General features: G+C 39.0%; 1 protein-coding gene across 1 annotated transcript in view; it reads right to left on the bottom strand.

Annotated features, from left to right (window-relative positions):
* LOC149075127 (oxysterol-binding protein-related protein 2) overlaps nt 1–24674 on the bottom strand; it is a 70603-nt gene extending 45929 nt beyond the window's left edge. Inside the window, exon 1 of the mRNA XM_089245702.1 lies at nt 24054–24674. Within this exon, the coding sequence (XP_089101828.1) occupies nt 24054–24088 (35 nt within the window). The 5' untranslated portion in view covers nt 24089–24674. The remainder of the gene's footprint in view (nt 1–24053) is intronic.
* Nucleotides 24675–25150: the final 476 nt, after the last annotated feature.

Below are 25150 nucleotides of genomic sequence, written 5' to 3'. Positions count from 1 at the left end.
GTGTCCATGTTTCAGCTCCGTAAGTCAGTGCTGGAAACACACACTGGTTAAACACTTTTTTTTTTTCAGGAATAATGACACGTGGCTCTTCAGAATTTCGCAGTTTTTGCCAAAAGTGCTCCATCCAATCCTGATCCTTCTGTTTATTTCATTAATGATTCCGTTGTGCATGGTAATTTCTTGCCCCAGGTATACATAGCTTTCTACTTCTATCTCTGTGTTGTTGAGCAAGATCGTCCTCTTCAACGTAAAGGGGTTGAACATAACTTTGGTCTTTTGCACATTCATTTTCAAGCCCACCTGAATACTTGCCTTCGCCAGCTCTTGTATCATTTCTTCTAGTCCGTCTGGATTACTGCTGATAATAACAATGTCGTCGGCAAAACGTGAATGGTTGACAAATTCTTCATTTATTTCAATTCCTTTCTCATCCAAATCTAGTTTCATGAATATTTCTTCAAAAACAGCAGTAAAGAGTTTTGGTGAGATAGTATCACCCTGTCGGACACCTTTTTCAACTTTAATCTTTGCCTTTCCTTTATCCAAATGAATGGTTGCAGCTGCTTTGCCATATATTTTCTTGATGATATTAATATGTCTTCTCTATCCCAATTACATCTAGAGCTTTAACAACAGCAGTTGACAGAGTCAAACGCTTTCTCAAAATAAATGAAGACCACACACAATGGTAATTCGTATTCCTTGAGTCTCTCTATGAGTTCTCTGATTGTTTAGATGTGATCCAATGTACTAAATCCACTTCAAAGCCTGCTTATTATTTTGGTTGGGCTACGTCCAATGTGGATTCAAGCCTATGTGTCACGACTTTGGTGAAGATTTTATAAATTACTGATAAAAGAAATGATTGGTCGATAATTCTTGATATCCCGTTTTTGCCCTTTTTGTAAAGGAATATACCTTATATATTGGAACTTTTAACTTTCGGTATATGTAAATAATAAGTAGTCTCGAGTAAGATGTCACACTTGATCAAAGGGAGCATCACGTTCTTCTCAGCAGCCTCGAGGGGGAAAAAACTTGAATTTTTTTATTTCACATGACTCAAAACAGAAACGACGAGCATCGTGTGAAACACACTAAACTTAGATAAACACTAATTACCATTTCGTTCGCGAAAAAAAAAATATTCATATACAAGTCACGAACCTCAAAAAACCTTGTCTTTTTTTTCCAATGATAATTTGACTCGGCCTGCCCAGAACCGAACCGAAAACCACGTTACCCCTAATTACGTATTTAATTACCTCCGAAGTAGAATATCTTTAAATACATTTTTATAAAAAAGTAGAGTTTATGACGCACGTATAACAAAGAAAACATCTGCTCCCGACCAGAAAAAGTGAGTTTAAAATTATGTAATGATGATGGTGTTGGGGTGGTGGTATGTGTGATACTTAAATTTCCCTCTTTTATATAAACTCTAATCTTATTTTGAATAATAAATAATGAATAGCGAAGTTTTAGTGCTGAGCCAAAAAAAAAACCCCCAAGGTCAATAAAATAATTAAAAATACATTTCAGTATTCAAATTAAGGCCTCCGTGGTTATTTCACGGATGGTTTGTGGCGGCTTCGACTATCTTTAATTAGGTCTTTCATTTGTTGATCCCTGCTTTCGTTTTTTTACTCATTTTACGGTTCTGGGAAAAACCTCCATTTACTCTAATCATGTTCAACTTGGTTCCTAGACCGACCCCCATAAACAATATTTGAATTAAAAGTAAGCACGTAGAGAGAATTACCGATAACGCTTTCCAAGAAAAATAATTTTTGATAACCCTGTAATGAAAGTCAGCCAACTTGAAATCTTCCTCCTTCTATAGCGGTGTTTATCAACCGCCGGGCCGCTGCCCAGAACCGGGTCGTGACATCAATCAAACCGGGCTGTGAAAAAGGTTCACCGTTTAATATTTCCACCCATTTATTTCACGTTAGTCGTGCGTATGACCGGGCGTTACCCTAACAAAAAGAAAATCAACTGGGCTGCGGGCTCCTAAAACTTGAGAACCACTGCTGTATAGAGAACAGTGTTTCTCAACTTTTTTCGACTGGAGCCCTTTTTAGTATACAGGGTGAACACTTTAGTCTAGCGTTTCTCCACCTATGGGCCACGAACCAGAGTTGGTCTGCGATGAAAAGGGGTTGAGAAATACTGATATACAAGGGTGTGCTGTAAGTGCTATTTCCGACTTCATCTATTCAACCGTCCGTCCGTAGAGGTATAGTTTCAGTTTAAAAAATGCTCAGAAGTCGTTCAAAACTTACCCTGTACCAGTTTCGAAAGTAAAAATACAGTGTGTAACAAAAATTAAAAACCAACATTTTTATATGGTCCCTTGGACCTTTAACTCCCAATTAAAAAGTTGTTGCCCTGTTCCTCCTGATGCCAACAGAAAGAATTCCAAGTTTCCAGGTGCAATATTCGCAGAGATATTCGAATTCAAAAATCTGAGAAAAGTTGGGAAAGAGCTGCATAAATTAGAGAAAGGAGCGTTGTCCGTTGCTTTTTACTGTTCTTTCCCAACTTTCCTACGATTCTTGAATTCTCAGCGAATATTGCACTTGGAAACTTAGAATTCCCTACGAAAGACGGTTATTGCGATAAATGCCGCATTAGCATTTATGAGACACCCTGTATAGGAAGCAATATATAGGGGCTGGCAAAAAACGCGAAAGTCGGACATTTTCCAGGTCAACTGGTCTGGCCAGTTCGCGGCCTTTGCTGGAAACATATACAAATTGCTGTGCTGCGAGCGGCAGAAATGCCACATGTGTGGCCAGGGCCGCAACTAGAAGGGAGCGAGCGGGTCTTGTACCCCGAGCGCTAGACCCGAGGGGGCGAAAATTTCATTCTGAGACTTTCCTTCAACATTACAAGGGGGCGTCAAAATGCGCTTGTCCCGGGTGACCAAGCATCTAGTTGCGGCCCTGTGTGTGGCCCGCGAACTGAAAAGGTGTGCATCCCCGCTCGAGAATTTTCGCAAAAAAAATGAATACATTAATGTGTATGACAGCAGATGAGTGAAGCTGAAATCTTATTAAGTGCTGGTGATTTTTCATCGCGCGTGTGTGTTATAAGCGTAGCTACGAAATACATTTTTGCGTGCAATGCAGCAATTCTTGTGAAGGATTCCAGAATTACAAAGAAAATTTATTGTCATGTGGTGCTGGTGTTCGTAAAGTTATTATGATATAAACAGTATTTTTCATTGATCCGAACTTAGCTGCTGAGCAACATCTGCACCTATTCGCTTTCGGTCGCAGGACTTGAAATTATGGAGGAAACCGCTCGAAATTCGTGACACGCAATCCCGAGCTTAGCATCATCCTCCGAACAGGCAGAATTCTCTAAAATAAATGTACAATAACAACATTAATCCTTAGAGAGAGAGAAATCGAAAATTTTCCTCCTCTTTCACAAAACAGGTCATCGAATCTTGAAATTCCTGCAATCCATATGGTGCAGGTATAAACAGGGTGTTTCGTAAATACAGCGAAACCTCTCTTTAGCGTTCACCGGCGGAAAAAAAAAATTCGTCCATAAAAGAGAGGTGACCGTTAATCAGGGGTTTGAAACGCATACTTTTGTTATGCGAGAGGAAATTGTTATTAGTCCGTAAAAGAGGAGTGACCGTGTCTGAGGGGTGTCCGTTAAGAGAGTTTTTACTGTAGTTTAAAAATTCATAAAAATTGAAGGAATTGGTATATTTGAATGCGGTTAGAGTTATTCTCACGAAGGTAGATTCTTTCTTTTCTATTTTTCTGATCAGAAAAAAAAATTAGTTCAAACTTTTGTTGGTAGAAGGCGCTCCACGAAAGCAAATCACTGGAATTATGGGATCATATAAATGCGAGAAATATCTGATTTTCGTAAAAAATGTTACCAACGATGATAATTGTAAGGTAATTACTTATAAATGGGGCTGGAAATCGATTAAAATTTTTAACTGGTTAACCAAAATTTTTAACCGAATATTTTTTGTGACCATATAATACAGGGTCAAAAAGAATCATCGGATTTAAAAACATCATAACTATTCAGCTATTGATCGAATAATGTATAGGTAGAAAGAGGGAAATCTCGAGTTTCACGCAGTTGCCGACAGGTAGCGCTAACCCTCTTCCTTCGGCCGCCACTTCAGTGTTTGTCAAAATGGCGACTGCACAATAGAAATCGTTTTGTGTTCTAAGTGTGAGTCCGTAACAACTGTCCATCGTGCTTTTAGTCGGCAATACCCTGGTGTTGAACTTCCCACCGCTCAGAATATTAGGCGATGGTGTAAACAATTAGGAGACACTGGTTGTTTGTGTAAAGGGAAATCCCGTCCCCGCATGTCAGACGAAAATGTGGAGCGCATCCGACAGAGTTTTGCACGCAGTCCACAGAAATCCACTTGCAGCGGATGCAAACATGATCGCAAAGTTTGGGACGAATTTGACTACCGTATAGACATATGCCGTGCATCCCGAGGTGTAGATATTGAGCACCTTTAATTTGGTTTGTAAAAAAAATTTGATTAGCCATGTAATATAAAATTAATCTTAATTGTCTATGTGTTCAATATTTTTCGTAATATACGCATTTCAAATCGGGTGATTCTTTTTGAAACACCTTGCATTAGTAGATGCTATAAAAATATAATTTATGCATTTCGCTCACCTATTCGGCAGATGTAAACAAATATAGGAATAGGTTGAGAAATTAGGGCTGCCCTCTTCAAGCAATTTGTTATATATATATATGCTGAACATATATAATAATTGCCAAAACTTGTAATTTCTTCATTTGGAACTTGTTTTTTTTTTTTTCCTTTGAACCGTTATTTTTGGTTATTATTCACAGATTTGAAAACCACTTCCAATTATACTGTTGCTTATTTTTCTATAAACTCCTTTCGAATGGTACTTGTGAGGAGTTGAGCTGGTGCTTCCAATCCGATTAATCGACTGATCGGACCAGCTCTGCTTGTAACATAAGTAACCTCTTGACAAAAAATACAGAGATACGGCAAAGCTGCGGAAATTTATTTCGCGGCAAAAAATAACGAACATGACAAACATATGAAATGAATATTGCCATATTAATTATTACAGAATTTATAAATTTTGCAAATTAAATTCGTTATTACAGTTAAGATTTTTTATTACAGAAAGCTTCGTTGAAAAAAAATTGGGAAGAACAGTGTATATATATATATTTTGATTGAAGAAAAAAGATCAAGAATGGAAAAATGCGGAAATGTCCCGTATACGGGACATTTCGATGAGCTTCAAACATGCGGTAAATCTTTTTCTTGTAAAAGGGGTTTTTTTTGTATCAACAACATATAAATGCTGACACGATGTGACGAACTGTAATTCTACGAATTTTTTGGAAAAACGCCATAGAAACGGAATCAAAAATGTGCGAAAAATGTGTCGTTGCGTTTTTTTCACCGACGTTGCAAGAACGTTTTCTCATTTTTATTCTCAAGGGTCTTCAACGCATGGCCCGTGAAACACATGTGGCCCTCGAAGCTTTTTTTCAGTGGCCCCTCAACGAAAAGTCTTACATAGTTACGGAATATTTAGAAATGCTGAAAGAGAGAAAGTGTCAATTAAATGTATTCCAGAATTTGTGAAAGAAGTAATTTCAAAAAATTGCTTTTAGAAATCATTTCAGAATCAACATAAAGATATAATTTCACAATTAATGATAAATAGTTTTAGAAAAAATGAGAAATAATTTTTAAAAAAATGAGAACTAATTTCAGAATTATTGAAAGAAATAATTTCACAAGTATTTCGTAGTTCTCAAAAGTTACATTAAATTAATGAAAAATATTTAATACTTCCAGAAATATTTTCGAAATTAATGGAAATTCATTTTTTTAATTCGTTTCAGGTTTATTAGAGATTCATAATCATTGGAAAATAATTTCAGAATTAATGAAATTAATATTGAAAATGAAGAAAAGTTCTCGCGATAAGTAAAACTATCCAATAATATGCCTCCCTCCTCCCCCGTTTGAATCGAAAAAAACCCTGGGCCCCGCTGGGCATACCCATTAATATGCCACTGTGAGAATCTGGACACCACAGTATGAATTGGACCTTGGGATTCATGGAAATATTTTTTTCGCCCGGAATGACTGAAAGGTTCTACACCCTGATCTATAGCAAATTGGTTTGGACATCATTGGTTTGAAAACCTGAAAATCCCGGGTCACTTAATTAAGCGATCTGGAGCAGCGTATCAGGTCACTGAAGTGATCTGTAAATACCTCGCGGTCCTCTCCTGTGACGAGGACCGCGAGATCTGTGACGCGGGTCACTCAGGTGATCTGTAAATAAGCCGCGGTCATTTAAGTGGTTTGGAAATGTGCTGCGGGTAGCGAAAGTACTCTGATACTGTGCCGCAAATCACTGAAGTGATCGGTAAATATGCCGTGGGTCAGTTAAGTGATGTGGAACTGCCCCGCTGGTTACTTAAGTGATCTGTTAACGTGCCGTGGGACACTTCAGTGATCTGTAACAGCACCGAAGATCGCTTAAGTGGCCTGAAAATGTGCCACGGTTCACTTAATTGACCTAAAAATGCACCGTGGGCCACTTAAGTGCTCTGGAACTGTACCGCACAATACTCAAGTGACATATATCGTGAAGTGACACGGGTCACTTACGTGATCTGGGATTATGCCACGGACCACTCAAGTGATGAAGTAGTGCACTGTTTAATATGCCACGTAATTCATTTTTGTTCGGACCACAGTTAGTTCCTTAGCTCACGGACCGCATCAGATGACTCCGCGGGCCATGGGTTCAGTACATATGCTCTATAGTAATCCAAATATTGACGTTGTAGCCGAGGAAATTCGTTACAACCATCGTTATAGCCGAGTTTGACTGTAACAGAAAAAATGACCAGAGCCTCTCAGGAGAAAATTCGAAGTTTTTTGTTAACTCTCTCTCTCTCTCTCTCTCGAATGCGTTCATCTATTTCCGTATGCAGTTAAACCTCTCTTTTGCGGAAACCGATGGGACAAAAAGGGGGGGGGGGTTGACCGCATGTGGGGGGTGTCCGTTGAGAGGGGTTTTACTGTATTTGACTTCAATTTACCCGTTAAAGGTAAATTTCCTCTAACTTGCGACAGTTGAGCAAAGACAACGAGAGACAATAAACTTTTAGTTTGAAGCTCCACATATTTGTTCTGTGGCCGCTTCTCTTCGCGGTGGCATTTCAGGAAGGATAAGTAGGGAATAAATAAATAAATATACATCGATCTCTCATCCAATTCTTTTCGAAGCTCTCTTCATACCGCTATTTCCAACACAATCACGCACAACTGGCTTTAGCGTCTAGCACCCAGTGGAGTAAAAATATACTGACGTTATACGAAAGGAGGTAAAAAGCTTAACAAGTTCTTTTTCCCGCTTATTTATTTTATTATTTTTTTGGTTGTTTTTTAGCTTGGAAATGTCTTTTACGCCACTGGCTAGGGGATAAATCCGAATTTCTCCTTTTGGTTACATGTATGTGTATGCAGCCCCTATTCAGTTCTCTTTCAGATTTTTCTCTTGAATGGCGTTGACACATCTCATTTACTGAATGGACACATTTTCTAAACCAGTGCTCATTTCAACATACATCGCTCCTTTTCTCTTTATGCTTCCATTTCCTTAGACATGTATATATGCCGTATATGTGTATAGAAAAGGCCATTTTTTTCTTGCAATTTCATGCTGCGAGAAATACCCCGTCACACACCATCTCGTAAACTCCCATCACCTCTTCACTCGAAGGAACATCGTATATATAAAGGGGGAGACGACGGGATATTACGTATAAGAATGAGTGAGTAAATATCCCCCCCCCCCGCATTTATTTGTTATATATATATTCTATGAATAATATTACCTAGAGGAAAGCATTGTTTGAAGATCGTCCTTCTAAACTTGGTATTGCTTAGAATTTGTGCTGCTATCTAGAGTATTGTTTGGAATCGGTCTCGCTATTTATCGCATAGTTTGAAGATGGTCCTGCTATCTATAGCATTGTTTGAAGATTGTCCTGGTATACATAGTATTCTTCAGAATACGTCTTGCTATCTAGGGCATTGTTTGGAATCAGTCCTGCTATCTATAGAATTGTTTGAAGATTGTCCTGTCATACTTAGTATTAAGAGATGGTATTTTTGGCCTGAAATATACTGAGAAATTGAATTTTCTGGAAGTTATGCCGAAACTGATATTTGTAAAGAAAAGTGATTTGCCTCCACCGGGAATTGAACCCGGATCCCCTCGCATACCGGGCAAGTGCGCTAACCAATACACCAGAGACACGCTTTTTAACTGGGGCAAAAATTGCTGTAGTTAAGGGAGGCTGCTATGACTCCACTCAGCGCTTCACGATACTAATGCGTGTTATGCGGAATTGAAAAGTGTGTCTCTGGTGTATTGGCTAGCGCACTTGCTTGGTATTCAAGGGGACCCGGGTTCGATTCCCGGTGGAGGCAAATCACTTTTCTTTCAAAATATCAGTTTCGGCATAACATCCAGAAAATTCAATTTCTCATACATAGTATTGTTTAGAATTTCTCCTGCTATCTACGGTATTGTTTGTAATCGGTCCTGCTATCTATAGCATTGTTTGAAGATGGTCCGTTTACGCATATTATTGTTTAGAATGTGTTCTGAAATCTAAGGTATTGTCTAGAATCAGTCCTGCTATCCAGAACAATTGTTTATAGGAAATTCTGTTATCAAAGTAAAGTAGATTACTGTTTAAAGCGTTCTTTTTACCTACGATATATATAACACGGGTTCTTAATTTATGGCTTTCCGGCTATTACGCAATGGCTTCCGAGATGGGTCGCATATTAAATCCAACATTTTGTTAATAAATAATTTTTATTAACCATTTTTATATCCAAAATAGAGCCATGGGTCGCAAAGTAGTTAGTGTTGGTGATTTTGGGTCGCGGCTGAAAAGGTTAAGAACCCCTGGGTTAGAAGAACTTAAAGCTAGAGAATTATTTGGAAACAATCATGTTGTCAGGAACATTGTTTGCAAACACTCAAGGGCGTAGCCGGGGGGGGGGGGGATCCCCCCCCCGAAATGTGAGAAAATGACCGAGGAAAGGGTTGTCAAAAAAATTAGATTCGAATGGGAGAAGGGCGGTCAAATTCATGACGTCCCACAGGCAGAAAACCCGTAAATGCGCCTCTGAGCACAGTATCAGCCTTATCGTACTGGAAAATAACCCCGATAAAGTTAGAAAATCTAGTTGGTTTTACATGCTCAACCCATGACCCTCTGGCCAAATGTGACCCTCGGAGTCATCCGATATGGCCCGTGACCTCAAAAATAAACTGACAAGGAAAGGGTCCCAAGGTGTCGTCCTCAAAAAATTATGAAAAAATTTAAATACATCCATTTCATCCAGAAACACACAAAAACAAAAAATTACCAGCGAAATGCAATAATTAAAGCCGCAAAAAAATTATTAAGCATGATAAAAGCTGGCTACTCATCGCCTCTTGCTCTTCTAGGTGATATTTATAAAAACTTCTTTTTCACGTTCTTTCCCTCTCTTTCCTACAGCCTCTCTTGTTCTAGAAAGACTAGTTATTTCTTTTTTTCTTTGTCTACGCTACACTTGATCTAAGCTAAGGCGTTGTTTGAATGACGTCACTCTAACATTCTAGGGTTGCTAAATTTTTAATTCTTGGCCACTATCGGGGTTCAAAATATTAATATTTAATTATTATTTTTGAGTGGCACATAATAATTCCGCCGAATTTTTACGCATTTTTGGGCACGTTTAAATGAGTAGAATCAATGGCAATTTTTTCAAAGCTTTTTGACGTCACCTTGGGACCTCTTTCCTTGTAAGTGGCGCATCTGCGGATCACTTGAGTGACCCGCGTCATATTTACTATAGATTACTTAAGTCTCCTGCGGTGAAGTTGCGCATCATTTAATCATCATTCACACCGCGGTGCATTCCCAGATCCTGAGTTACACACGGCATATTTACAAAACACTCAAGTTTCAGTGCTCTCAAGTGGCCTGCGGGGCAGATCGAACAGATTGAACCGAGCACGACCAGACTCCGTCGGTTTCGCAATACAAGCTCATTGCACCGGAGGGGCTTAGTCATGAAGGAATTATTTCCGACTGGGGAACCGGCCAGAAAAAAAAACTGTGAATGTCATGGGAGGGGGGGGGGGGAGCGCTTTAGCAAGGGGCACAATTGGGGCCCTAGCGATGAGCATGTGTGTGGTTACAGAAAGGATATATGTATGTGTTACGATAAATGTGATAAATCCGATTATTATGCGTAATCACCGAGTATTTTGGCAAGTTTGATAAATTTCCCTAAATTTTTATCACTTTTACCGGTGATTATACATAATATCCAAGCGTCCCGAACCAATGCCGTCAATGGCACTTGATTATTATGCATAATCGCCTGTGAAAGTGATAATTTTTTCAGTATTTATCAAATTTACCAAGGACGCTTGGGTATCATGCATATTCGCTGATAAATTCGTGATACATTCATAAAATTTACCAAGAGGATTGGTAATTATTACTACCTCACCACACACCAACTCCCGCCATATAGCTATACTGCAATTTACTGCAGTTAACAAGTTGGGCTGTAAATGAATCCGCTACCTATCGGTGGTCGCCTTACGCTCGTTATTGATATAAATATCAGAACTATAATATAGATATGTTGCTATCTATATTCTTCCCCCGGATCGAACCTGGGGGCCTGACGGCAGCCTTCACGGTGGCAGACTTACCACCACGCCACTCGGTCGCGATTGGTAAGCTGTCACATTTACCGCAACACCGTACCGTTTTTTCAGTCGTTAGGCATATTGTCTGTTGTGGCCTTTGTATTTGTATCTGTACACATATAAAATCAAAACAATTGCCCGCTGGTCAAGTCCATATCACTCAAGTAACCTTTGGCACAGTTCCAGCACACTTATGTGGCCCGCGGGGCAGGTCCACATCGTCCTGTGGAGGGAACAACGGGGAACGATTCCGGATCACATAAGTGATCAGCGTTTTTATAGATCACTTAAGTGACCGGCGGCGCTGTTCTAAATCATTTAAGTGGCCCGCGACATGTTTTCAAATCACAAATCAATGAAGTGGCCCGCACTCTCCTAAATGTTATGCATCCTTGTTTTACACAATATTAATGGGAATCACACATAATCACCATCATTTTTCAGATGCTAAAAAAAGAAGTTTAAAAGGAAAAAGAATTCTACTTGATTGAAAGCAAACTTATCATATTCTTGTTATTTAAGTCGTTTGGACATTATGATTGATGAAGAGCACCCACAAGATGTTTTTCCGGCTGAAATGCGGGATATTTGTCTTCTTTCTCAAAACTAACAGGAGCTTTTCGAGTGTTTTTGACAATCCACTCACACAGCTTGTTGTTCGTACTTGAATACATCATTACCGGAGTATTCTCGGGAAGAAATTTCCAGGAGAACGTAACTACCTTCAGTAATGTATATATACGCTCTTCTAAATTGACCGCAAGCTGTCCAAAAAACGTGTGCTCTGAAAACCCTGGAGTGAAATCGATTTCTTTTATATTCTAGGTGGGTTGGAACTTCAAATGTCCCTTGTAAAGATCTACTGCAACGTGTCTCAATCCTTCTAAATCCAAGGGTGATTAAAAAAATATCGTAAACAATTTGACGGACTATTAACTTATAGCATGAATGATTAGTGTGGGCATTCCTGGTTTGTTTTTTTTTAGTCGTTCTAACTTTCTTTTCTTTTACAAAATTGTCCCGTTTATTCAGCGAAGCATCTTTGAATTTGTAATTTTTCCTAAAATAGCCAATGAAGACAATTTTATAACATGATTTGAAAATTTCAAGCAGCATTTACAGCACCTTAAACACTTGGCAAGAGATCGTGTGTGTACTGTTTGGACATCTGCAGAGCCAGCAATAGTGCTTACATTCAACTTTATTTTAAAAAAACTACTGCAAAAAAAACTGGAGTTGCCCTCCCAAATTGCTCCAAAAAATTATAAGCAATCTCATGCGTGGTTCTTTCAAATGCAAATACAAACACAATGGCCACAACAGGCAAATTGTCCAACGTGGTGGCTCATAAAAGATGCCCTTTAAAATATGGATGTCAAATACATATAACCAAAATACTGCAACCCAATATAAAAAGCAGATACGTGTATCACGAAAGAAAAAATTAATAATTAATACTGTGTAATGCATTGCCCACACAAAGATTATGGTTATCTTATCTAAGTAGCCTGGACGGCGTACGGTGTGAAATGAAATGTCTTATCTAAGTGTGGATAGGTCCTTGATTTGTCCCAATATATTTATCGTACTTCTTTTTAAACGTGTCAATTGTGTTAGAATTCACGGCCCCGGAGGTAAGCTATTCCATTTATTAACAACCCTATTAGAGAAAACTCCCTGCGACACCACAATCCGTAATAGTCGCTTACTAAATGATACTGGTGCCCCTATGTCGAAGCAGTTGATTGACGATGCATTAAGAACTCATGGTCCATCCTATCCATCCCGTTCAATATTTTAATTACCCCTGACAACTGCGTTGCTAATCACTGTTTTCAATGCCCTTCTTTTTCAGTAAATGATGACTGGTCACCGGTTCCACTTTTGTACTCTCTATGAACGCTCTTTTCTTTTCCAGATAAAGATTGCGCACTTTTTCCGTGAACTAGAGGGGGTACGACAAACAAACGCGCTTTTTACGAACAAAGGGTATGACTTCATACAAAACAGAGGAGAGTTTTGTTCTGAATTCTGAATCTGAATTCTTCCAGCAACTGATTCAAACCGGTCTGAAAACTTTCGCTAACTTTTCTTTCAAGAGATCCAAGTTGGTTCACCGAAAACAAGGAACCGTTCTTCCGTTATCAGTTTTACCCGAAGAAAAGTTATGGAGAAAACACCAACGACACAACGATCACTAGAAGAAAACTCGTCTCCCCCCCCCCCCCCCAGAAGCATGTTCAACAAGATTCTCGGAACTAGTGTGAGAACTAAATCCAAAATAAAAATAGAAGTACCCCTAGTAGCTTCTGATACAAAGAATTATCGAGCACCAACTTAAAAGAAAGACTTTCTTACTCCTTCTTTCACTTTTCTCACCCTTCTTTCACTATAAGCCGTTATTTTTGAATAGCTCTAATCCTGTTTAACATCTTCGCTCCAGAGGTTACCATATGTGTACCTTCATTTTTAACTATTTCAAATGGTTTTAATTATTCTTTTCCCAAGTTAAGACCTAAGTGAGCACATCGACAAAATTAATTAACTAAATTAATTAACTGAAAAAAATTCTTTTTAAAGTGCAGTTTGACGTAAAATAAACACGAATGAAACAAAAAACATTTTTAATACCCTAGGTTTACTTATTCATTTATATTATTTATTTATACTATTTATTATTTATTTATATTATTTATTTTTTTGCTCGGGCTAGAAGAGAATAATGCGCAGAAATTGTCTTAATACTGCATGCATACACGTGTGGGTGTTGCTTCGCGTATTCGGAAATGCCTCTATTAACTTCGAGTACCGCGGTCGTAAATAGATGGTGACATTACGCAGTTAACATTCATTATTCCCAAGGCTATTTTTATTGATTATTATGCCATGTATTATGCTATATAGCTGAATGAACTCTAACGATAAAGGGAAAAAGAGACATTTTGCAGTCCATTGCCAATAATCTCCAAATAATGTGTAGACTTTGATAAAATACGTTTTCTTGGCATCGGTACTGTATCAATAGAGTATCAGTACGCCACCGTGGAATGATTCATTCTTGGCGTCTAATAAATCCCAGTCGATTTGAATAAGACGATTCTTTTTTCCCCTTTTGCAATGACGTTCTTTGTACCGATGCCAATACGAAGTTGCAAAAAAAGAAAAGAAAAATACGGAACTGAAGAGGGAGTTTTATGGTATAAAATGACTGATGTTCTCTCGAGATACTCCGTGTGGGACATTTGCCAGAACAAACAAAAAAGTAAGAAATGCCGTTTTGCCTTATCTTTATGCGGCAACCGAAATTTTCCTTGTCCGATTCTTATTCCGGTCCTTGGCCTGACCTACGGTCACGAAATCTTTTCCGACTGCCAGAAATTTTTAAGGGCAGAAGCGCATACGCTTTCGTGACACAAGGGTAGCTCTCTCTCCATTTAACGTCAATAAATATCACAGGCCTTTCCATTTTTTTCAATCCTCCGATCACATCCTAACTGAACTTTAGGATGATGTGCAAACGAAAGATGCTCGACAGTAAATCAGGGGATCAGGGGGGTGCACAACCTCCGGCCCGCGAAAAATGTTCGCAAAAATAAGTGACCTTACACTATGTAAACAACACAATAAACACCTACACTGACCATGTTTCTTTCATGAGAAAAAAGTACGGGAAATCAGGATTCATACGAGATATCACCATTTATCATAAAATTGTCAAGTGCAAGTGAAGTTGCCAATTACAACCAAAAAAATTGTCAAATCATTAATTTATGTAATGAAAATAATCTAAATTCTTTTTTTTTTCAAAAATTCAAGGAAGCCTTGTTGGAAATACGAGAAAAATTGGACATTTTATGAAAAAATTGAGACGACGAAAATTGATGAAATGTCCCGTAAAATACGGGTCATATGGTCACCGTTCAAATTCCAGTTTCAGACTCCGCAAGCGTCAGAAATATCGCATATCTGGTCCGTGGACTGAAAAAGTTGCCATCCCTGCTCTACAGGAAGGACGCTCAACCTTTTAGGCAGTGCGGGCCACTCAGTGGTTTGGAAACCAGTCGCGAGCCACTTAAGTTATCTGGAAATGTACCTCGAGCTACTCAGGTCATCTAAAAATGTGCCGCGAGTGACTCAGGTTACTGTGTGTGATTGAGTAATCTGAAATGTGTCACAGGCAATTTAAGTGATCTGAAAATGTGTCACAGGCAATTTAAGTGATCTGAAAATGTGTCACAGGTAATTTAAGTGATCTGAAAATGTGTCACAGGCAATTTAAGTGATCTGGAAATGTATCACAGGCAATTTAAGTGATCTGGGAATGTGCCAAAAGCCGTTTAAGAGAAATGTATTGTACATTTGTATTGTGCGAGTCACTCAAATTATCTAGAAGGTGGCAAACTTCAGGTATACACATAGAACACCGTTGTAAAATTATCGAATTTTGAATTTGTGGGGGTGCTGCAAAGCCATGTTTGCTCCGGGCTGCAACACGATACAAAAATCCTAGTTACGGCCCTGCCCGAGCTAATTCCTGAAATTGGAGTTTCTACAATAGACGATGCCCAACAGCATTTAGCCCTAGAATTGAGCAATTGGCAAATGTTCCACGTGGCCTATAAGTGAACTGGAGGAGTGCCGCGGGTCGATCAAGTGATTTGGGAAGGTACTTGGGGTCACTTGAATGTTCTGGAAATGCACCACGAGAGACGCCAGTGATTTGATAATCTTTTGTGGGCCACTTGAGTGGTTTTGTTGTTTGTCGTGGGCCCATGGGTTGAGCCATAGCCCACTAAACAATTGAATGTCTCGTCTGCCGTGGTTGAGCACGTATGCTCTACTGCAGTGTTTCTCAGCCTGAGGCCATATGTCTCCCTTGCGGTCCTGGAATGTTCTAAGGGATGTTCCACGTGTGAAAAGCAGATGAAAGTGGAGCCATGACAAGTGGTGAAGTGGGCTACAGAGAACTGCGAAGAGATAAAGCTCTCAAGTGAAATATGGTGGGAAAAAATGTCAGAACTTTCAGAATCTACTGTCCATGTTATCAGGACAACCTTAACCCATGTTATCAGGACAACCTTAACCCATATTATCAGGACAACCTTAACCCATGTTATCAGGACAACCTTAACCCATGTTATCAGGACAACCTTAACCCATGTTATCAGGACAACCTTAACCCATGTGTTAACAGCCTTGGGCTTCATCTCCATAGGGCCTACTGGGAGAGATCTAGTGCTGTGATTTTTCGAGTATAAGTATGCAAATATGTAAGCTGCTACTACCAGCTAAGTAAGGGCCCCAGAACATCACTATGCCAGGAAACCCATGGTGTTGAGACTGCCATGCATAGAAGCCCACATTAGGGGATCTCTCTCAACTCTAGCCCAGGGTGGACATGGATACATGGTGAGGACCTATCAGGTAGGTAGGATTGATTTATTGAGTATGTTCGTTGGATCGTTTCGTATTTTACAGAGACCTATTTCTGCCACATAATTCGACTATTGGGTGGGATGAGTCGTCGTCGTCGTCCCTTAGTGTGGATCAGCCCAGTGTTCCAGAGATCGGTCATATTTATAAAATTTTGTCCATTATAAATACAGTTATGACTAAATTCAATTCAATAAGTAGAAGATTGAGGTCTCAGATGAGAGTGGGGGCCCTGGGTAAGACTGAGGGGCCACGAGACGAAAATACGGTCCAAAGGGAGCCATGGGCTGAAAAAGGTTGAGAAACACTACTCTACAGTAAATCAGGAATGCACAATCTCCAACCTGCTAGGGGGCTCCATCCGGCCCGCGAAAGGAAGGTAAGGAAAAATACAAAAAGAGAACCGGATTTCTTTCATGGAAATACGGGAAATCAAGATACAGCGAGACATCACCGATTATCGTCAAAAAAATTTTTTTACCTCAATGATGAGTATAAAGCGACCAACAATCACTAAAATTGCTGAAAAATCGCCAATAACGGGAAATAAAGAGTTACTGCAAGTCACAATAGACTGAAATGCAATTCACCAAAAAAGCTTGTATATTTGAAAAAATGTCAAATGGATATATTTATACGACTACAATGTAGTTATGATAATTACAGCCACATGATTATCATGATATAATTTATAAGTCATGAAAATAATCCGATGCTTTAAGCGAGGAATGAAAATTCAAGACTTCGGTGAAAATACAGGGAAAAAATAACATTTTATTCTTAAATCGGGATAGCCAAATTTACGGAAGTGTCCCGTAAAATACGGGTCATATGCCCACTTTTCGTATTCTAGTTTCTTTCCGCAAGCTGCAGTAATACCGCACACCTGGCCCGCGGATTGAAAATGTTGTGCTTCCCTGCAGTAAATCCTTTTTTAGAAACTTTCCCACACGAATCAAACTTTGGTTCCTCGGAAAAAACACATAAATAACCGTTTTAATGACCCAAAAGCTTTTATCCCCCCCCCCCACCTCCCCTCCCACTATCCCAAGACTGATGTCCGTACTCGTAAAAGGCAATTTAAAAGCCCTGTTCTCCTGAAAATTTATGGCCTGACTCGGAGCAACACTCCTCAATAACAACGAAACGATTCCGTCTTATTAGACCCTCTGCAAGCAAAACCAATTCAACCGGATTACCGCTCAGGATTACCAATTCATACCGCTCAAATGACTAGTAAGTCACACCGTAAAGATGAACCTCTTCGCTAATTATACGCAGTACTATTGCCTGGACATGGCCGTACACATGATTTTCTCGGTGGAGGGGTTCAAAAATTCTGTTCTTCTGTAGGGAGGGGGCTCAAGGAAGGGGGAGTTAGAACCTCAATCCTCTCTCCCTTCGCCTACGCCAATGTGACTGGATACCAAACGGAGGTGATTTCGGAAAGAAAAGTCGCATCCTCTGTAAGGAATCGAACCACCAACCTCATACTCTCACCGACCGGCGAGTGTTCTACCATTGAGCTACAGAGAACTGACAGACTTTTCTAACCTTGGAACAATATTTGCTGAACGGGACTGTTCAGCAGGCAGCCTTCTAACTTAGCAACAACTCGTAACGCCATTGGCCCACAGTTGGACAACAAAAACGCGACGATGATTGTCGCTGCTCATTCGCACCAGATATCTTCAGCTGCGAATGAAACAGATTCAGATATCTTCAGTTTCGAATGAAGCAGATTCAGATATCTTCAGCTGCGAATGAAGTAGAGCAGGGGTTCTCAAACAGTGTACCGCTAACCTTTGTGAGGAGTGTCGCGTAGCGGAGGCACTTCAAAGGTTTTTTTGAAGTGCCCATGATGATCTTAAGACGGCCCTGCTTCAGCTGCGAGTGGAAACGTGACAGACGATTGGATACTGCAGGGAGATGTGTCAGAGAAGTGACTTATTATGTAGGTGCATTAGATCATCTAGTACGGGACAAACAAATTTACCCCATATCATTTGGCCTAGGGAGGAACGATCGGTCCCATCTCTACCTCTGGATCTGCTCTTGTTTCTACAAAAGTTTTGTGTCGGCCCTCTGCTGTCATTGCTTCCGACAAATAAGAGAGCACTAATATTGGCTCTTATCCATAATTTTATTTCCGCGTTACTTTATTGGCAACCTTGGAAAAAAATGACAATAATTGGCACCCCCAGAAACCACAGAGGAAAAAAAAGTTTCGAAACCGACCAACCACCAGGCTCTAAGGAGCCGAATAATGGAATTATTACTAGATAAATTAACTAATCGGGGAGGTGAAAGTATAATTAGATGTATCAAAAGAAAAAAAAAAGACACATATGCAATTTCGTTCCATTGTACGGATCAGAAAATTCTGGAACAACCCGGGAGCAATTAATTCTCAAAGACGAATGCAATTGATGGGGCAAAGCGATCCTCTTTAACAAGGAAGTGACGAGCTCTCTCTCTCTTTATGGGGTGCTGCGAATGAACGTAAGTATATTTGTGAACTAGAATCGAGATGCAGTGAAATCTGTCTAATAAGCTAATAAGACGGGCACTGTAAATATGAGACAGAAACCTGTCTTAAACGGTCTGTTCAATGATTAGTGCTTTCATTTGCACCTCCATAAAACGGAAATCTGTCTAAAACGAAATAATAATTCAGTCTATTTGACATTCCGTTTCGTACAGGCTCCGCTATCGAAATACTAGCTCAACCCATGGCCCTCGGGCTCACTTAAGTGACCCACGGCACATTTCCAGATCATTTAAGTGAGACCGCGATCACCCAAGTGACCTGCGTCGTTGCAACCGAGGTCGTTATAGTCGAATTTGACTGTATATGTTGCATGGTAAATGTGTGTGATAAATCGCTGATTGCACATAATCATCGGATTTCTATCGGTAATTATGTATAATAACCGACCAAAACTGTCGGTGACTATCCATTGTAACAGGCGATTATGTCACACAAAGCAGGCTGCCTCATAAATTCGTAAATAGTTTGAAGCAGTAGTTCTTAACCGGGGATGCGGGTGAGCATTTTTGAAGGTGCCAGATGTGCTTGTTTGCACATCTGGCACCTTCAAAAATGTTAACCGATGTTAAAATGTTGACCGATTATTCAGGAAACTTGAAATGATCGTAAAAATTAAATTTTTCACTTTTTGAAAAAATATGAATCATATGAATAATTTGACGCCTCATCTGGGGTTTCGCTTGCAAAAATATGTGACGCGAAATTTGCGTTGTAAAAGTTTCTTTTTTCGATTGTTTTCGGTTGAGAAAAATATTATTTACTTTAGCGATTTCGTGGTTTGCTTACATTGCTGCTACCTCGTGTTATTAGCATGTTGTGCTTAGATTTGATACCGTCGTGAACATGGCTCAGGAAAAACGTGAAAAAACTTAGTCAAGTGTCAAAAAAAACATTAATTTATTTATAGTTGTTGCGGGTGGAATCAGTAAGTGAAGAGCTATTCAGAATCTTCTTTTAAATGAAACACGTAGTCGAAAGGGGCATTAAATAATAAGTAAGAGAATTCATAGAAATTAATTAACGGATAATTAATGTAATTACTTACAGAAAACAATTTTCTAACCGAGAAAAAACGCATTGTCCGAGGGCGTGCGGGAAGGTAAGTCGTCGCATTGCACTCTGGGTGCAGGAAGGGGAAAAAGTTGGAAACCACACACACACTGGTTTAAAAGATTTATAAAAATTGAAGGAATTAGTACATATTTTTGAATGCCGTTTGCGAAAACATTATTCTCTCACACGAGAAAGGGGGATTTAGCTCAATTTTTTTTTTCAATAGAGGGCGTTGCACGAAAGCAAATCGCTGGAAATACGCAAATCACGGTCCTATAAAATGAAAGAGAAGAGCGTTCAATTAACAGCTCATTTCTGAATTTTCCTGTTAGCAGTAAACGCTAAATGTGTGCTATTATGTTCCTAATAGCATTTAGCGGTTTGCGGTTTATGTCCAACAAAGACGTTTTATCACCTTTTACCTTAATTATCTGACCCTGTGTCAGGACCCAGTCACAGTGAGAAGCGACCTTTACTGGCGCTTACATAAAGTTTTCATTGTTGCAACGAGCACTATCGGTGAAGTTGTTTTACCTCAGCCACAAATCACCGGCTGAAGATTTACGAACATTTCGGACGCAGAAAGTATTAAAGAGAGGTTAGAGAGTAAAGTTTCGAGGTTTAAAGGTTTTGAGAGTAACTTTTCCGCAAAAACAGCATTCAACTACACCAATACCTTCAATTTTTATGCATTTTTAAACTATTCGGGAATTTATGGGACATTCCGTTTATGGTACATATTTTTAAGAGATTTTTTTCCAGCCTTTTCTCACCGAAAAAAAAACAATAAATGATGGGGTGGTTTTTTTCTTTGGAATATTTCTGGTCATAACTTCCCTTCTTTGATGTCATTTGCGGCATTTCTCGAAAATTACTTACTCAAGGTTCGAGTCATCGATCCTTGAAAAGTTCGTTCATCGTTGCTTGCAAGAATGACGGATCATTCCCAGGGTTTGGAATTTCTTTTCTACGCTTAAAGTTCTCGACTCCTTCCTGTACGAGTGCATCGCGATAAAATCGGGCCAAACATCTTCTGTTGAATTTGATTTATTCGTCGAATTTTTAAGGCTATTGCTCGCGAAATTAAACAATTATCGCGGAAAATTGATTTCAAATACATCTGAATATTGATTCAACCACTGAAGGCTCAATTTTTTTTTTTAGCAGCTAATTTTTTTCATAGTTACTGACACATAAACATCTGCAAGAATCGTTTGAATAAATCTATTTCGAATTGTACTGCGTGTACAGGGAAAGAACCTGAACGAGGACGTACAGAGATTCAAAAATCGCGCAATAAAATAAATTCATTGAAATAATATTACTTTCCTCCAAATATTTTACTGCCTTCTTTTTGTGATTCAAACTATATAGTAGAACCTCTCGATAATGGACACCCATGGGACCAAAAATTTTGTCGGTGGGGGGGGGGGGGGGGTTATATAGTAGAACCTCGTTTATAGGACATTTAGCTTCGGTCGCAATTGGTTCCTATACATTTTAATGTCAAAATGTAGGTACTGTAAAAGTGATACACCGGTGGTTATATGCATAATCACCAATCTTCTCGATATAAAGAAAGTTTGATTAAATTTCAACACATTTATCGCATTTTCGAGCGATTATGCATAATACCAAATAAAGTTGAAAAGTTTGAAAAATATGAAAACACACATTTTTATGACCTTTCTTCTCTTCAGTGAACCGATTAATTATTTTTATCCGTACATGATACGTGCATTGCGCATATTTTGCATTTTTAATTAAAAATTTAATAAAGTATGAAGGTAAAAATTTGTATTGTATTGTATTTGTGAACTAAAACGTTCATAATAGTATTATCAGTCTGGTAATGTTGGATTTCTTCACAAGCATCAACAAACAAAACTAACATTACCATTCGAATTCATCATCCTGAACCATAGTTATGCTCAGTTAATTAAGTAATTAATTGATTATTTATCATTTTTACCAACATGAGATTGGGATTAAACAATCTTAGAAGAATATGGTAAATTCTCGGTTTATGTCCAATTAACCAAATCGGTGTATATTGCATGCCGCTTAATGTGATCACATCGATTCTCGAAGGGTTTCCGATGATAATAACCGATTGATAACTGTATCCGGAAAAATCTGGTTGTAATTACCATGAACATATGTCCCGTTTAGTCGAGCGGGACATATTTGCCGTTTTAGCATCGCTAAGTCACAGGAATTTTTTTAAGGCAAGAAAAAACATAACTCAAAAACAGTCGATAGGTGACGCTGGTACGAGCGACTTCGGTGGAAATATGCAAATGAGACGGTTATAAGGACTTGGGCTCCTAATCTACAACCACTTCACCGTTGTAAACCTTGTATATGGACCTGCTGCACTATGCCATTGCTGGATTTGTGACTCGCCTGCAATGTGTTATCCCCCTGTGGTGGTGGTGACGTGGAACACACACTACTGTAATAAACGATTTGGAAGCATTCCGTTCGTTATTTGCGTATCTTTTATTTGACTTGTGCGCGTCAGCGCCACCTATCGGCCGTTTTTTGAGTTATTTATTTTCCTGTCTGAAAAAAATTCCCGTGACCTAGCGATGTTTAAAGTTTCTACGGACTTTTTAATAAAGTTTCTACGGACGTCAATAAGGGAGCCTTGTGGCCTCCTTACATAGACTTGCTGATTGATAACGATAACTTTTAGGTGGGAAAATGAGCCTGGTTTAACCTTGGCTTTAAAATATGCAAACCGATTAAACTTTCGACGAAAGAATATATAACATAATCCGAAGTTCTGTGATAACTATAAACGAATTTCTTCCCATATTATGATATTGGTCCGTTCCGTACTTGGCGCAATTGATAACAATACCCGAATGATAAAAATATCCATGATTTTAATAAGAGGCGTCGACTGTAGTTACGACTCGTTCGTAGATATGGATAGATACCGTACGGAAGGGTAAAAGATTAGTGTTGACGTACTTATTCTTTCCGGAGAGAAAAAAGCATAAAAATGCAAGTTATAATGTTGTTCTATAAATACTAAAAAATCGTATTTTAACGTGAATGAGGAACCCCCTGATTATTTTTTTGGGCTTAAAAACTATTTGGGAACTATTTTCTCATCAAAGATTTTCTATTCATCATAGAAACCATTGAATTCCTCATCACTCTCATCTGGTTCCTCACAAACAATTCATTATCATCATCGTCGGAGTCGCTCTCATCGTGAATTGAGTAATTTGTCAATATCTGTGTTACGATAAATGTGATATATCCGTTTATTATGCATAATAACCGATTATAATAACCGGTCATTGTGCATAATCGCAGAGCATTTTGATAAATTTGATAAATTTATCGCTTTTACCGGCGATTATGTGTAGTACCCGCGTACACAAACGTCGTTGGTCAATGTAATAAATACTGAAAAAAAGTATAATTTTTACCGGTGATTATGCGTAACACCCAAGCGTAGCGTCGTTGGCACACATGATAAATAGTACTGTATGATATACTATAAATGATAATTCATACATTTATTATGTCATTGTATCGGGATCCGACTATATTCATCAAACACACTAGACTCATTTGAATTTTTTTTTCATATTTATCAAAATTCACCAATTACACTAGTGCATTATGCATAATCACAGATAAAGGTGATTTCAAGTACTTATCAAATTTACCAGCGACACTTGGTTATTTACTTATTATGCATATTCGCTGGTAAAAGAAGTCACAAATTTATCAAACTTACCAACGACGCTTGGTAAGTATGTATAATAACCGATTTGTGTTAAATTTACCCTAACATCTATAATGCTATCCATAATAATAAGAAAACCCCCGAAGAAGAATTTTTTCTAAAAAGAAATTTTTGGAACACAAGTTTTTGACAAAAAATGGAGTTCCTTATAAAAGTTGAAATACGGTAACTAAAATATAGTGAAACCTCGCTACAACGATACCCGATATAACGATAAATCCCTCTACAACGATATTTTTTCAAGTCTTGTTTAGAAATGTCTACACTCAAATGTTAAACTTCTGGCTCTCTCTTTATAACGATAATCCCTATAAATATGTTTTTTCTTGGCCCGCAGAGTATCGTTATAACGAGGTTTCACTGTACCCTAAAATTAAGTGTCCGTGAGATCAAATCACGCCGTCGATTCGAATATTTTTAACAAAGGCAAGCTTACCTGTATGTGGGATTTGGACTGACCACGCCAGCCATGATACCCCGAAAAAAAAAACTTCTTCGGAGGAGGAGGAGGAGGAGCCAAAAAACACAATTTGTCGTTCTCGAAACTTCTCAGTGGAGTGAAAAAACTTTGATTATTGAAGTCCCGCTCCTGTCCACAAGTTCATCATCTCCGGTTTTATCGACTTTTTCTTAAGAGAAGTTTTTCATTCAGCGCCTCGCACACCCTCCATTTTATTACGCGCCAACTTCCTGATCGCTTCTTGGAACTTTTTCCGTCATTTCACCAGAGAGAGTTCCCGCGTTTGTTCACCAACTGGACACCAAGAACATGGCACGAATCGATGCCTTAATACGGAATTATTTATCAGCGGCAACAAATCGAACGCAGCAGGTGCCACCGAAAAATCAACGCGATTTCGGACAAAACTCGTCCCACGTTTATGATGTGTCCGTAACTCCGCTCGGGAGAGGACACTGGAGTAACTGAACACGCCAGTCAGTTTCCAGGACACAAAATATTTCCTCTCCGTGTTTGTGTGTCCTCTTACACTCTTCTCTCTCATCTGTACCTTTAACGCCAACCACCACCACGGCGGAGCGTTTCAACGTTCCGTCTGTGATTCCTGGTGACGTCACGGCAAGAAATCGATACAAAATGTCTCCACTTTACCCAACACTTCCTCTATCCAGATAATACTGCTGCGTGGTGCACAGTATCCAGAGAAAGAGAGGGTGCTCCTGTACGGATAAAGTGTAGGTGGATCGAGGGTGTGTACATACGTGTGCGTGGGAAAGAGGGAATCATGTGAATCTCTGAACGATTTGAGCGCCCTACCACACGAGAAACTAATAATGACTTATTATCGTTGTTATTGTTATTATTATTTGGCCAGGTTACTATTACGGGGAATCATTAGAACTAGATGCTGGGATGGGACACCGTGGATTGTTCGGTGTCTTTCTGGAATGACATTATGTGTGTCTTTGCCTGATGGGAATCTTTCCACGAAAACATTTGATCGCGGTACTTACGTTATTAATTACTCTCTGTTGCTCTCTTCATAACGTTCTCCATTCACTGGTCAAATTATT

Source organism: Pholcus phalangioides, unplaced genomic scaffold (assembly GCF_987345545.1).
Source record: "Pholcus phalangioides strain wild (caught in Gottingen) unplaced genomic scaffold, Ppha-v1.0 ptg000016l_1, whole genome shotgun sequence".
Classification (NCBI taxonomy): domain Eukaryota; kingdom Metazoa; phylum Arthropoda; class Arachnida; order Araneae; family Pholcidae; genus Pholcus; species Pholcus phalangioides.
Note: the sequence above shows the minus strand (reverse complement) of the source record. Positions and strands in the feature narration are given on the sequence as shown.